The sequence below is a fragment of the Colossoma macropomum genome, unplaced genomic scaffold (genome assembly GCF_904425465.1).
Source record: "Colossoma macropomum unplaced genomic scaffold, Colossoma_macropomum, whole genome shotgun sequence".
In the NCBI taxonomy this organism is placed as follows: Eukaryota; Metazoa; Chordata; class Actinopteri; order Characiformes; family Serrasalmidae; genus Colossoma; species Colossoma macropomum.
Window position 1 is genome coordinate 28,982,870 of NW_023494805.1, and position 14,479 is coordinate 28,997,348.

General features: G+C 40.1%; 1 protein-coding gene across 7 annotated transcripts in view; it reads right to left on the reverse strand.

The window, feature by feature from the left end:
• Nucleotides 1-3,740: 3,740 nt before the first annotated feature.
• The window catches only part of si:ch211-200p22.4 (phosphatidylinositol-binding clathrin assembly protein), a 59,627-nt gene continuing 48,888 nt past the window's right edge, over nucleotides 3,741-14,479 (reverse strand). For 6 of the 7 annotated variants that reach the window (XM_036596349.1, XM_036596348.1, XM_036596350.1 and 3 more), the window contains 5 exons: nucleotides 13,650-13,680; nucleotides 12,397-12,532; nucleotides 8,019-8,078; nucleotides 6,282-6,398; nucleotides 3,741-4,725 (listed from right to left, as the gene is read on the reverse strand). In XM_036596349.1, the coding sequence (XP_036452242.1) occupies nucleotides 4,711-4,725; nucleotides 6,282-6,398; nucleotides 8,019-8,078; nucleotides 12,397-12,532; nucleotides 13,650-13,680 (359 nt within the window). In that variant the 3' untranslated portion in view covers nucleotides 3,741-4,710. The remainder of the gene's footprint in view (nucleotides 4,726-6,281; nucleotides 6,399-8,018; nucleotides 8,079-12,396; nucleotides 12,533-13,649; nucleotides 13,681-14,479) is intronic. The other variant, XM_036596346.1, reaches the window with a different exon arrangement.

The window sequence follows — 14,479 nt, forward strand, 5'->3', positions numbered from 1 at the left end:
CCACTATAGGCCTTGGTCGAGTCACATACAAGATAGAGAGAGAAAGAGAGAGACAAAGAAAGGGAGAGAGAGAACATGTCAACTCACCCAGTTTAAATAGTATAAGACCTTTCATGCACAGGCATGTCCACGATGAATAAAAGCTTGAGTCACTGTGATCTGCATGCCTGAAGCTGGATGAGGAGATCTTTCCTAAAATTGTCTAAGGACAGAGCATAATCTTAAATCCAAACAGCTTGCTACAGCCAGTACATGTGGTGATTCTGCTGTGAGTGACCACTAGAGGGAGCTACAGTAACAAGAGTGTAATAACTAGTACATCCTTAGACCCAAGTTAAGCTCGGTACTGCTTTGTAACAACAGATAAATGATATGGCAAGTTCTAACTGTGATGACCTTTTGTAACATTTAACTTAAGCTTGTAAGGTAAAAGACACTAAATATCGCTTCATAGTCTTGGTCTCATCACTTGACCTTTGGCATGTCACTGAAAAAGATTCTCATGACATTGAATTGAGTGAAGATCATGCATTTTTAATGGTACTGGGCACAACACAGACCATGCACCTAAACATAGGACATAGCTAAACCTCTCTCACGGCTTCTCTCGAAAAACTAGCTCCGAATACACAAGGTAACCTCCATGATACGGGCCGAATTGCTAAAAATCCATGCACAAAGGAGCAAACAGACACAAAAAAACCCCAAAAAAACAGCAACAGTTGGACATCTAAAGCACCATAAGGAAAGAGATTGACAGAACTCATCAGACTTGCAAAGAAGCTGTGCTTATCAACCTCTGTGCCAAAACACGCTTTGACTTTAAAAAGGGATGAGAGTCCCAGAGGCTCTAGAGATCACCATGGAAACCCAGGTTCATGAGCGTACACACACACACACAGAGAGACTGAGGCTGATTCTCTCTCCTACATGTCTGGTGAACAGCTCTCAACAAATCAACACCTTTCCTCACTTCACATTCGTTATACTAAATAATGACATCACCAGTACGCTACTGTGTGCTAACTTTTGTTATGACGCCTGGTGGTGCAGCACAAGTGGGAGACATCAGTCAGTGGGCCTGAGAGCAGTCACTGAAAGCAATTCGCACACAAAATGAGTGCTATGTTTCATGGTGTTACGGAGGAGAGATGACTGCATAGGTCAGAACAGAGAGGGAGCTGTAAACTCTACAGGGTGAGGCTGCCTCAGCATACTGACAAAACAGGTACTGGGGCTCACAGATTAGAATGATGCAGTTAAAGGGAGATAAAAGGAATCTAAAAGTGGGTATGCGCTAGCTCCAAGGTGGCCTTAGAATGGCTAGTGACAGGAAAAGGCGACCTCAACAGCTTAAAAGAAATATTCCAAGGTTTTTCCAGTCATTATCAAATCAGTTTCTTTACTATGCTTATTAAAAATACTGTATTTATTCACCCTCTGCAGTTTTCTCACTTGTGATTGGGCAATCGTTTGAAGCCTGAAATTCCACTAGAAAGTATGTAGCATGACACTTAACGAGTATAACAGCCATAAACTCTAGAGTTCAGTTTATTTCATAGTCTAATTATTGAATAATTCAAAGTAGTTAGTGGATAAAAAGCTTCAGAACAAAACGCCTGGAGTTTAAAGGGGGTTAGCAGCTTCCCTACTGCATTACATTTTTCTCCATCTTTCCTTTGGATAATCCTTCAGCTGCAGGTGCAGAGTTGCCTTGTACAGTCCACAGATCACAGAAGGGATGGAGGGTGAGCTGCTTAAACCACCACTGTGCTGTTTGTTCATCTGAATGCCTGTCACGCTCCCTTTCCCTCTGCTACATTCTAGAAATCGTCTGAGTTGCTGTCCAATCGGCTGCAGTTGCTCATCATAAAGCGTCTGGCCTGTGTGGTTTGAAGCGTACGCTATTCAAAAGAACCATATACAACCATACAACCTTCTGATGACCCAAGTATGGACCAGGGCAGTTGTGAAGCAGTTGGGAAAACACCTCAGTACATATATCTCTTTTTCTTCCACGCACACAATGTATGCATGTGTGTGTCTGACATTTCCCTATCCATGCCTGAATGGTCTGTAGCCACCCTGCCTCCTCCTCTTCTCTCTCTCTTTCCTCCAGGGAGGCGGATAAAGGGGTGAGAGGAGCTAATTAAAGACGCATCAAAGCATCACCTAGACGGCAGAAGCACACAGCCTGATACAGTAAAGAGCAAAAGCTGGAGACCGGCCACATTGGCACACAGGAGAACAGCCACCCGACTGGCACGCCATTATGCTTATCAGAGACAAAGAAAGAGACAGCGAGAAGAAAAAAGGAAAACAAAGACATGCTTTCATGTGGACGTTAGGGACCTGTTCCACACGGGCACTGGAACAAAAACTCATTCTTCGCCAACGTGTTCCATGACAATGCTCATATTTAGTGGATATCTGTCCTACCCAAGAGGACAACAAAACCTGGCAAATTAATTTTCCCTTACCAAGAGGAAAACAAAACCTGGCATATAAATTTTCCCTATCTGTGAAAAAACCAAAAACTGCTGTATGAATTTTAGCCACTAAATTCTGTGAATAATATTGGCACAAGCTACTCTTCATATTCCTCAGAATCCAGAGAGAATATTTTAACATGGCTATGAGCCATGGAAGCGGGGTGTGAAAGAGATGGCATATGTTCATACAAAATTGAAATTACAACTTCTGTCATTTTGGCAACTTAAACAAAAGCAGATTTCAAGCCATTGTAGCATTTTAAAAAGCATGGCTTTCAAACCCATCACTAGCATACACGTAAAATAAACCAACCAAAAAAAGGAGAATGTATTTAACAGCCCTGACCTCTCTAAACTCTCTTAATAGCAGGATAGGTAGCAAATATGGTGCACTAGTTAGCAGAGAAGTCTATGGCAGAGCAGTATAGACATGTTTAGTTTTTGCTTCACAGCCAGGAGCAGATGTGTTTATAAGGACGTTGTACAAGCTGATAAAATATGGTAGGCAGAGAGTGAAGAAGCAGAAAGGTCATGAGCAACACTCAAGTCTTGTCTAAGGTCTGCACAGAAGAGTACAAGTGTGTGACTGCCACCATTTCTGAAACAGCATCCTCACACTTCTTTCACAACACACATGAGAAAACAGGATAGATAGGTGGTTTAGAGGGTTTAGGTTAACCAAAAAGGTGAGGCCATCATCAGTAACTTTTTCACTTTTACAATGTACATTTCTAACCACACATCCAAATGGGCAGAGACCAGCTCAGTGTGATTTGATGTAACTAATCATACACATAATTAAAGTGCTTGTAGGCGCTGTACACCTCAGCTACTGATAAAACATTGAAATTTCCCTTGTTATTGACGTGAAAACAAAACAACTCCATGGATGATTCATTTGAGAATGCTATGCAACAGGTAACAGGTAATGTCTGTAATCCACCTACTAGGCTAGGCAGGGAATGCACCCTGCCAATCACTCCGCACCCAAATAAGCAGTGCTTAGAGGCATCTCAGTAACTACAGTCTTAAAAATAAAAGCTGTCAAAAAAGGTTCTTCTGAGCTACGCCATGAAGAACCTTTCAATGGATGGCTCTTTAAAGATCTACATTTTTATAAATGAGAATTAATCATGAAGAACCTTTTTAAAGTTCAACCTCAACACAATGTACATGTTCTATACGATTTAGAAGATTCTTCTAAAACCATACACCCAAGCCAAGAACCATTTGGGAACCTTTATTTTTAAAGGGTCCATATCCTACATTTTGAATAGGACTTTTTCCCTCTGAACTCCACACATGACATTTGTGTGGATTTATGTATCATTAATCATTTAACATGACCATTTTCTACCTTTCTTTATCCCTTAGAATTAAACAGACACAGTTTTGAACAGCTCAAGCAGTTAAATAGTTTTTGCTACTGGTATACGTACTTGACCTCTGTTTTGATTGATTACCCTGTATTAAGCCTCATTCATACAGCAGCCTTGGCTGTAACACTGCTTTTAACTTCAAGCACACCACAGAATGGGCGGGGCTAAACTGCTGCAGGCTGAATAGGTGGATATATGTAAATGCATTAGTTTTTGTGGCCTCACAAATCAACAAATTCAAATCAGGCTGTTTATGCGGCTTCGCTTCCATACATGGACTGTATGGCTTAGGTATGTTTTGAAACTTTAACATACGACATCAAACCTTTTTTTTTTACTCAAAAATATAGTTTTCTATGGACCTTTAAAGAATGTAAAAACAAAACAATGTTAACTTTAGTCTTTTCTGCCAAGACGACAATGAACCTGATTTAGAAATGACTGATTTACTCAAAGACAGTCTCTCCGAACCCATAAAGTTATCATGTGAAGTATAAAACATGTCAAACTTATAACTTCCCTTGGCATTACAGTCAGACAAAAATGAGAAACAATGAAAAATGAGTAACAGGCCATGTTAACACCCTGTCGTGGTGTGTGTGGGTGTGTGTAAGAGAACGCAATTTCAGACAATGAGGTGAGCATTCATGACAGAAATACACCCTTGCTTCCCCTGTACTCCTCCCTTATGCATTTCTCTCTTGCTTTTCTCTGTCCACTCCCCCCTCTCCTCCTCTGGCTCCCTGAATTTGGTGGTGGTTGGTTTTCCTCGTCTCTCCTCTCACTTGCTCGCTCAGTGGGTTTTTGCCGTCCTGTTTGGCACTCCGCTGTACACGCTATTACATGAACTGCATCTGCACCAAAGAAAGGCAAGAAACCAGATTAAAACCAGACCAGCTGTAAAGTCTTTATCACATCTACAAAATCCCTAACAGGATTATTTAAGTACGTTCTGGATTTCTGAATTTGCCATAGGTATGATATTGTAACATTCCATGTTAACACCCAAAAAACATCCAGATTGTAAAAAAAGAAAATAATAATAAAATAATTTTTCATTTTCAGCAGTGCTAGCATTTCTGGGTTGAGTATTTCGTTGCCCCATACACACTCTAAGGAATCCCCACTGGCAGTGTTATTCTAAAAGCACATCAGAGAATAACTGAAGAAAACAATAAAAATGACAAAGGCATATAGTCACAATGAGAGTTTTTATCATTATATATTTTAAGAGAAAAACTAGTTTCTAAAGCACGTTTAACCAGAAGTTTGAGTTTTGAAAGCAAGTTTAATCAGACGCTGGAGGTTTGGGAGTTCTCTCAGTGGTGTGAAATGCAGTCCTTACTCAGGCTACAGAGAGAGGCTAAAAAAAAGTTTAAGATTAATTGCTAGAGGGGATTTAGAAACACTGTCATGGCAGGTTAGGTGTGCATGTGCAAGTGTTGATGAAGAAAACCACACAAATTTAGCATTTGTTAAAAAAAAAGGTCCAAAAACATAAGAACAGTGTCTGGAAAGCAGAAAGTAGTGATTTGTAAATCCACTTTGACGTGCATTTCAATGAAGACAGTTCAAAGATGAGATGTTTAATGTTTTACCTTATTAAATGTCATTGTTTTTTGTGAATACACACTCATTCTGAAGTTGATGAATTCTGAAACTGATTGAACAAGAACTGAACGCTTGTGACCACTGCATACACAAATCCAAGTTAGGACTTCACTATGCACAGCAAAAAAAAGAGACTGATTCACAGTGGAAACGTGTACTGTGGTTTAAAGGGGCAAACTTATTTACTAAAATAATAGACAGTGAGTTCCCAAGACCAATGCACAAAAGGACCAGATTGTTACCAGTTTCAAGTTCAAAAGCCAGTGTGGTACAGAGTGTATTAGTGCTTAAGGAAGGGGTAACCTGCACATCTGTAAAGGCACCATTAGCACTAAAAGGTGGTAAGTACACATTTTGGAACAACATGCGCTGCCTTCTATACACTGTCTTTTTCAAGGACATCTATGCTAATTTCAACATGATGACACTAAGTCACATTCTGCATGTGTTACAACAGCAAGGCTGTGTAATCAGAGTGAGCAGGTGCTAGAATGGCCTGCCTGCAGTCCTGATCCATCTCCCACTGAAAATATGTGGTGCATTATGTAGAGCAAAATACAAAAACAAAGGCCCTGTAGACCGTACAGTTGCGCAGCTTAAGACCTGTATAATAGAAGTATATACTGCATCAACTTTTAGTAGTGATATAATTAATTCCACAGCATGAAGCAAATTAATAATTACTAGGTGTGCCTTTGTATGTGAAGACTTAATAAATTACTGCACCTAAGGACAGGCTTTTTTGTGTGTGGGTCTAAAATATTCTGTATTATTTTGGTTGTGTGTTCTGTGTATGTACCTGAGCTCCTGGAATTGGAGCGAATGGGTTGGTGGGTCTGAGAACAGGCTGGTTGTACATCATGGGCTGGGGGGTCATGACTGGAACCCCTCCCATCTGTCCCATCTGAGGAGGGACCTGGCAACAGATGTGTGAAATATCAAATTGTTTAGGTTCAACAAGAAAAAGTTTTAAACGTAATTGACTGCATTATTGGTGCACACTGAGCACTTTATAAGGAACAACTATACACCTACTCATAAAAATAATGCAGATATGGGCCAGCAACTTCATGTAATGTTCACATGAACCCTCAGAAGAAAAAAAGTGATCTCAGTGATTTTGACAGGGTTGTGATTTTTGGCATGATTGTCGGTGCTAGACAGGCTGGTTTGAATATTTCTATAACTGCTGATCTCCTGGGATTTTCACACACAACAGTCTCTAGAGTTTACTCAGAAAAGCGCAATAAGAAAAAACATCCAATGAGTGGCAGTTCTTCAGGTAAACACAACTTGCTGACGAGAGAATCACCAGACTGGTTCAAGCTGACAGAAAGGCTACAGTAACTCAGAGATATCCACTCTGTATGACTGTGGTGAGCAGAAAAGCATCTCAGAATGCACCTTGAGGTGAATGGGCTACAACAGCAGAAGACCACATCAGGCTCCGGTTCTGTCATCCAAGAACAGAAAGCTGAGACAGTAGTGAAACTGGAAAAACTGAGCCTTGTCAGATGAATCTTGATTTCTGCTGAGTCACACTGATAGTAGGATCAGAATTTGGCACCAGCATCATGAATCCATGAACCCATCCAGCCTTCTATCAACAGTCCAGGCTGGTGGAGGTGGTGTAATGGTGTGAAAAAAGGTTTTCCTGGCACACTCTGGGCCTGTTAATGCCAATCATTACTTGAATGACACTGCCTATTTGAGTATTGTTGCTGATATGTGCATCCCTTCATGGCCACAATTTTCCAGTCTTCTAATAACTACTTCTAGCATGATAATGTACCACATCACAAAGCAAAAGTTGTCTCAAAACTGGTATCATGAACATTACAAAGAGTTTAAATGTTTTTCAGTGGCCTTCCCAGTGACCAGATCTGAATCAAATAGAACACCTTAGGGATGTGGTAGAACTTGAGTTTCACAGCATAAAAGTGCAACTGCAAAAGTTGCAAAAAAATGTTAACATTGACCAGAAACTCCATGCCATGAAGGAATCCATGCCATGAAGAACTGAGGCTGTTTTAAAAGAGCAAAGAGAGGCCATACCCAGTATTAGTATAGTGTTCCTAATAAAATGCTCATGAGTGTATACAGAGCCTGCTACCCCACTAGTGCATGTGCACTCATGTACTTAGTCTTAATGTTTACATACCAGAGAAGCAACCAGAACGTGTTTTCTTATACTGTACCCCCGTATATGTATAATGACCAAGATGAATAGCTGGATTTTCTAAGTGGCCTTCCAATTTGGTTGCCAACTGTGATTATATATTAATTTTTGGAATCTAAATTAACCTTAATTATAATTAGGCACTTCAAAGGTTCAACCAGTCTTTCTTTGATTCAAAAACTTATATATCTGAATGAATATAGGCTTATTATGTACAATGTCAACTTTCCTAAGTGATACACAATTGTGACTGTAAAACTGAGCAATTGTGATTAATGTGTTAGTCACCATCATGCAACTCTAGTTCTGTGTGTATGTGTGTGGATGTTGACAGTCTGGGCAGCTGATGGTACTCACCATCCCATACACAGGCACTTGAGGTGTGGTCATGGGGAAGGCCATGGGAGCCGGGGCCTGCTGAACAGGACAGAACAGAATGAACGAATTAATGAGCAGAACTCACACATTATGAGCACTGCATTCCAAACAAAGTTATTCTAACTCAGTGTTATGGCTATTTCTTCACAGGGCCACCACTGTGTCATTACTGGTTCTGCATGCATATGGAAACGTTATGGAAAGCTTCCTCTCATCACTGATGCTCTTAGGGCCAGCCTAAGTCCAGCCATTTGTTCTTAACACAGACTAAAGCACTTCTGGAACTGGATTAGTTTTATCAGAGGAGGATCTTTAATGTCATGTGTAAGGTGTCTGACTTGCCAATCTGTATAAGATAAAGATTTAAACCTAATACCCTGGATGTACACCAGCATTATCAGGACTGCAGTACAATTTTTAAATTTCAACGTCTTTTAATAACTTTAAGACTTCAACTATTGAGAAATAATACAATTTCCACAGTGGACCTACATGCACAAACTCAAAAGATGCATGTATTAATCTATTTTTTTTCAAACAGATAGGATGATAATCACACATGGGTGTACACCTGATGTTAAATGTTAGTCACTAGCTCTCTTCTCAGTTTCCCCAACTTCCCCCAGAGAGAGCGAGGCCAATTGTGCTCTCTAGGACTCCCAGCCACGGATGGCTGTAGCATCACCAGGGATCGAACTCGCGACCTCCTGATGACAGGGGCAATGCTTAGACGGTTGCGCCACTCGGGAGCACAGATTTGTCGCTATTAGTGTGAGGTGGATTGGAACAGGGGCTTGTCTCATAAAGCAGTATTTCTTGCATAGCCAGCTAACTTTAAACTTAGATTGTTCTAACCCTGGATTTTTCTGTCTCACAGTGGTGAATCACTTTTTTCCCCCGGATATATCACCTTGGCAAAGTTAAGCTGCTGCTCCAGGTCAGGTTAAATGTGGGATTTCGCATCATAAACAGCTCTTGGACCAATCAGGGCAGAGTTTTTCACCAATCAGGGATAGCCTCATAGCAGTGGACCTCTCCAGTCCAATTTTTTTTATTCTTTGAAAACAAGCAGCTTGACAACTACTCGTTTCACGTGATTGGTTGTTCGTCATAAAGGTCATGCTATCATGTGAATAGGGACAAACACTAACAAGAATCTAAACCTGGGATAAAAGAGAAAAGTGCTGTAAAACATCATGGCTACATTTGTCAGGTTTTGTGGAGCTGAGATGGTTAGGACAGTGACTGAGGTAGCTCCAGGTTTAGCCTTTTAAAGAAGGCCATTCAACTACACAAGTACTATTATCAGATTAGTAAAAAAAACAAAGACAGTGCAGATTTATACTGGACTGAAATCATGGATTATGTGAGCGGTCACTAAAATAACAGAACCTCCCCAGGTAAAACTAATCCAGCTCAAATACGGCTTAACAAAAAAACACGACTCAAGTGACAAAGCAATAACTGTCATTAACCATGACTTTAGATGAATTAAGGTGCTGGGTAGGGAAAAATGCCTTGACATACCAGCCTTTAATAGAAAATATAAAAAATATTGTCTTTTTTACATCTATTCTGGACAGAACTTTTGCATATCACAAAGCTTCAAAGTCACAAGCTCATACTGTAGGCACACTTTGCTGTGCAGCAAGGATTGATTGTGAAGTGATTGTGAGGCTGCGGCTCAAAAGGAGTAAGAGCGAGCAGGACAGAAGCAGTGCAGTGCAAATGCAGGTGTTAGAGAGAGAACACAACAAGAGACAAAGAAACACATCCAACATGTACAGCGATATCAACACACACAGACATTCTACTGTTTCTACAGTGCATGGGAAAGGACAGAAGAGCAGGGTAAAGTCCACAGGACTTCACACAGTGTGCTGAATGTAGAGGAGCTCTGTTTAAACGAATCAAGAGAGGATGTCTGTGTGGGAGAGAAAAAAAGAAGGGGGGACCTCAACTGCTCACGTCAGGTTCAGCCAGGTTTGGATGTTTTTTTTTTCCCCATATGCACGCTCTCTCACATAGCCTGCCCGTTTTTACATTTTCCCCCTGCCTTAGTTTTTCTCCTTACTTTGTTCTTCCTCCCTAGGGCTATATAATAAATCGCATTTTAATCTATCAAAATATGAGCTTCCACAATAAACTCATATGTCATCACATGAAGGGCTGCGATGACAGAATGGATTAAATCATCTCACGTGTAGTGATCTAATTAGACTGGCAGGAACATAGTTCTTAACACTCAGCGTCTCACTTTTTACTTGCAATGGCTAAAAAAGGCGATGCTTTCTCTGCCATAATTACATGATGGATCCAGTTTTTCTACATTCATTTGTGTATCTGTTTGATGTCACGTCCACATTGACGTTAAGTTTTCACTGTGTTTTCCATGTTTTCAGTTTCAGTCGCATCGGTGTGAAGAGCCCTTGTGACAAATATTAATTTAATTTAATAATGGAAAAAATAAATTTTCTGACAGCGTTTTCCATGTATACCAGTGGCCTTACAGCGGGGCACACCACTGGTTTATGCGTAAAACCAGGACTGGAGTTTCAGACCGTGGATCGGAGTGCAGAGTACAGATGCATACAAGACGGAAATGATGAATGACGGACTCCACGTATCAGGTTATCGTTATCAATAATTAAAGATTACTGTTAAGTGGTCTGAGCCCTAATTATCGCTATGTAGTAATGTAACTGGTGCTATTATTAGAACTATCAGGTTTTAATTGGTATTGTAGGTATCAACGGGTCAGTTTACTATAGAATTTAGTACAGAGAGAAAGAGGAAGAGCGAGAATATTATTTGACTGAATGCAGGAGAGACAGAGGTGCGTGTACATGTGTGTGTGTGAGTGAGAGAGACAGAGTACTCTGAAGCAATACTCCAGGGATTATAATACAGGCCGCTCTGTTACATTGGGGTACTTACATAACCAGTATAGAACATTCCACTCTGCTGGGTTAGGCACAGGGGAGACAGAGAGAAAGAGAGGGAGAATGAAACGGAGAGCGAAGGACAGCATGGAAAAGGGAAAGACGTTAGACGTGAGAAAAATGCCATGAGCCAGTGTTGACCACAGAGGAAGCCAGAGAAAGAGAGAGTGAGAGAGAGAGAGAAAGAAAGAGAGAAGCCAGACCGGAGGAGAGAGGAGGGAAAGCGAAAGGTTAGTCTGAAGCACACAGTTAAACAGACAGTGATGTATATCAGTTCACACAGTGGTCAGGTCATAAAACTGCAGCTCGCTCTAATTCTAACTCTGTATCCAGGAAAGGAACACAAAAACAGTAACATCACAGTCTCACGCTAAAGCTGACTGTATCACTTGTTAATAGTTACCAGATTTCAGACCTTAGTGATGTCTTTTTACTGTATGAAGGTGAAAATAGGTGTAGTATGTGCAACTGTGTTTATTTATAATGTGTAGAACAGGGATGTGCATTCTGACTAAAGTTAACAAAGGGACGGATACTCCGTTAATTTCAGGGAAGTTACAAAATAAATAAATAAATTAAAAGCTTAGGTGTTTTTTTTTTTTGTATTGGATGAGTAACAGCTAACATCAGCTCACGTAGTTAGTGAAAATGCTGCGCTACATCCGCCACGTTATATCTGCCTACTCGGTCATGTGTTTAAAAACAGGTCTTTAACAACAACATAATAAAAATACTTGCAAATCTGAGCAAAACTTTCACACTGTGGCCTGAGTAAAACATGCAAATCAGCATTTCAGTGAACTGATAGCCTGTATAATTCTTTAATTTATCTGCCTGTGATAAATGTAAGGGATACTTGTGCAGCGATTTCAGTATTTTAATACAGGCACCTCCAGTGGTTAACTGAGTAGTTGAGTACCCGTGCACATCCCCATCACAACGGACTACGTTGAATGCTAAAGAACGTATAAGCCATGCAACAAAATGTGCTTGAGCATAGTGACTTTTCTAGATTCACCTCACTGTTTTTACATTTTTCTTCATGACAAATTAATTCTATGGTGGGTGTTCTAATTAATTAAGGCATTCATATTATCTAACAAAATATTAATAAAGTTTTTGCATTTTTCACACAGGCTAAGCTTTGACACCAAAGCATGACCGATGTGTTTATAGTGCAATTGAGACAAGTGGCATGTTTCTGCCATTTTAAGCTAAATGATCTGCTGCAGCACAAAAAAAACAGTTTCCATGTTCAAAATAACATCTGTAGTCCTTCAGAGATACTTGTTATTTGCTTTTTTAATTAAACAATTTGGCACATCCCTATCTTCCTGTGGGTTTGAGAGGAGAGAATATCAGAAGTATTGCTATGAATCTACATCAAGAGTGTGTGTTTGTGTATGAACGCTCACCACATGGGGCACAGGCATGGGAGCAGGCGGCATAGGAGCTGGGCTCCAGGCAGTCGTGCTGCTCATGGTTTTGGACTGCCAGTTTGAGCCACCAGTCAGCTTCTTCTCCCCAGGCTGTGTCCACTGCATGTCCGGCCTGAAACAAACACACTCACAGTTACTTGTTTATAAACACTGTCAATGTTCTTAAACCAGGACAAGGGATTATATGCATATCCAACACTGTATATGCAAGTACCTATACATATATTATGTCCCATAAGAATTTTCCAAGCCTACCCCTAATTCTGACCCTAAAGAAATGGTTCAGACAAAAACAAATTTACAGAGTTTTTCCCTGTTATTCCACATGCAGTCAATCAGCCAAGACATGTTTTGCATCTAATGTTTGCACTAAAGCTTTGAGGCTGACATATATAAAAAAAAATAATGGATGACATTAAATTTTTTTTAGTTGACAGGAATGTCTATTACATTATCTTTGCAGCTTCAGTGCAACACTAAGGGGAGTTCACACAGCGTTTTTCAAAGGCTGTGCTGGGCTGGGCTGCACATTTCATTTTACATTTTTACATTTTGGGCTGCAAGTTTCCCTGTTGTTAAGCAACTGCTAGCAAGAGTTAACTGGCTAGCTAAAATGAGACACTTTTTGCGAAACGACAAAAAACCTGAAATTTCTAGCCACTGCACTGATAAGACACCAGCTGTGCTAGCAAACTATCACTTCTCCACGTACACACAAAAGGTTTTAACTACTGCTATCAACTAGATAGCATGGTGCCGTTAGCAAAAATAAGCTTACAGAAATATGCCATGATGTGCCATAATTTCTTCAATTAAAGACAATATAAAAAACACACCTCAGTTCACAAAAAGCTGAAGAAGCAAATTGCAAACATAAAACATGTCTTGACTGACTGACTTCATCTGGGATTTTGATTTCTGGCTGAACCAACACTTTAGCAACTTAAAGAGTTTTACTCTTTCAGCTTAAACAAAAAAAAGGAAACAGATTTAGTAAAAGTCAGGATAATTTTTTTTCATCCAGGTGGTCCTGTTTTTCTCTGGTTTTCCTGCAAAGTCAGGACATTTTTGTCTCAAAAAGGCATGAAAAACACACACACACAAATACAGCTCAGTATTCACAGAACCATTCCACTCCACTATATCACGCATACAGAGCCCAGCTCCACTACCAAATTCATCTTTTTTGCTGCAAAAATAAAAAAAAGATGTTTATAATTGCTACTCACTTTTTGGCTGCAGATCCTCCAAACTGCAAATCTGAAACATGCCAAAAGGGAAGAGAGTGAGGGAGGGAGAGAGGGAAGAAGAGAAGGAGGGGGAGAGAGAAAAAGAGAACAAGAAACAGTGAGAGAGTGAGCAAGAGAGAGAAAGAAATGGTTTCTTAATAAAACAGGACAGGTCTGTTACACCTTCACAGTACTAGCAGCTCTCCAAGCTTCATCACTGGAAGCACATTCATTCATCTGTATGTCCACTGCTCACATGCTCCTACACTCAAACACTCCATATGGCTGCCATGGGTGAGTGACTGTGCTATGTGACTCAAATCTTCCTACAAGAGTCAGACTCCAGTGTCAATTCAGACTGGAGGCAAAACAGAAACAATGATTTGACTTGAGTCTCTCAGATACATGAGTCAGCTAAAGATAAATGACCAGGAAAAGACATGATATCAGTAGTTTTCTGGTTAGACTGTAATTGTTTAAGCTGAGGCTGCCATGATTATTCAATTAAACAATCCTCAATTAACACTAACATGCTCAATGAATCAGAAGTGATTAATTGGCAGTCTGTATGATGCATAACTTTAATGCCTACTGCTCTCTCTTACAGTGACAAAATGAGGCTGTTGGACACACCCATTTATATTTGAATGTTGCCACATAGTGGTTTAATATTTTTTAATGAACACTTCTAAAGTACACTTGAGAAATCTCAGTGCCAATCAACGCTGCACACAATTATCAACACTGCAACCTGACACTTGAATTGAGTTGCGAAGGTAAAAACTGTAACCTTGGATATTGTGATGAATGCTTATTCAAACAAACCACGT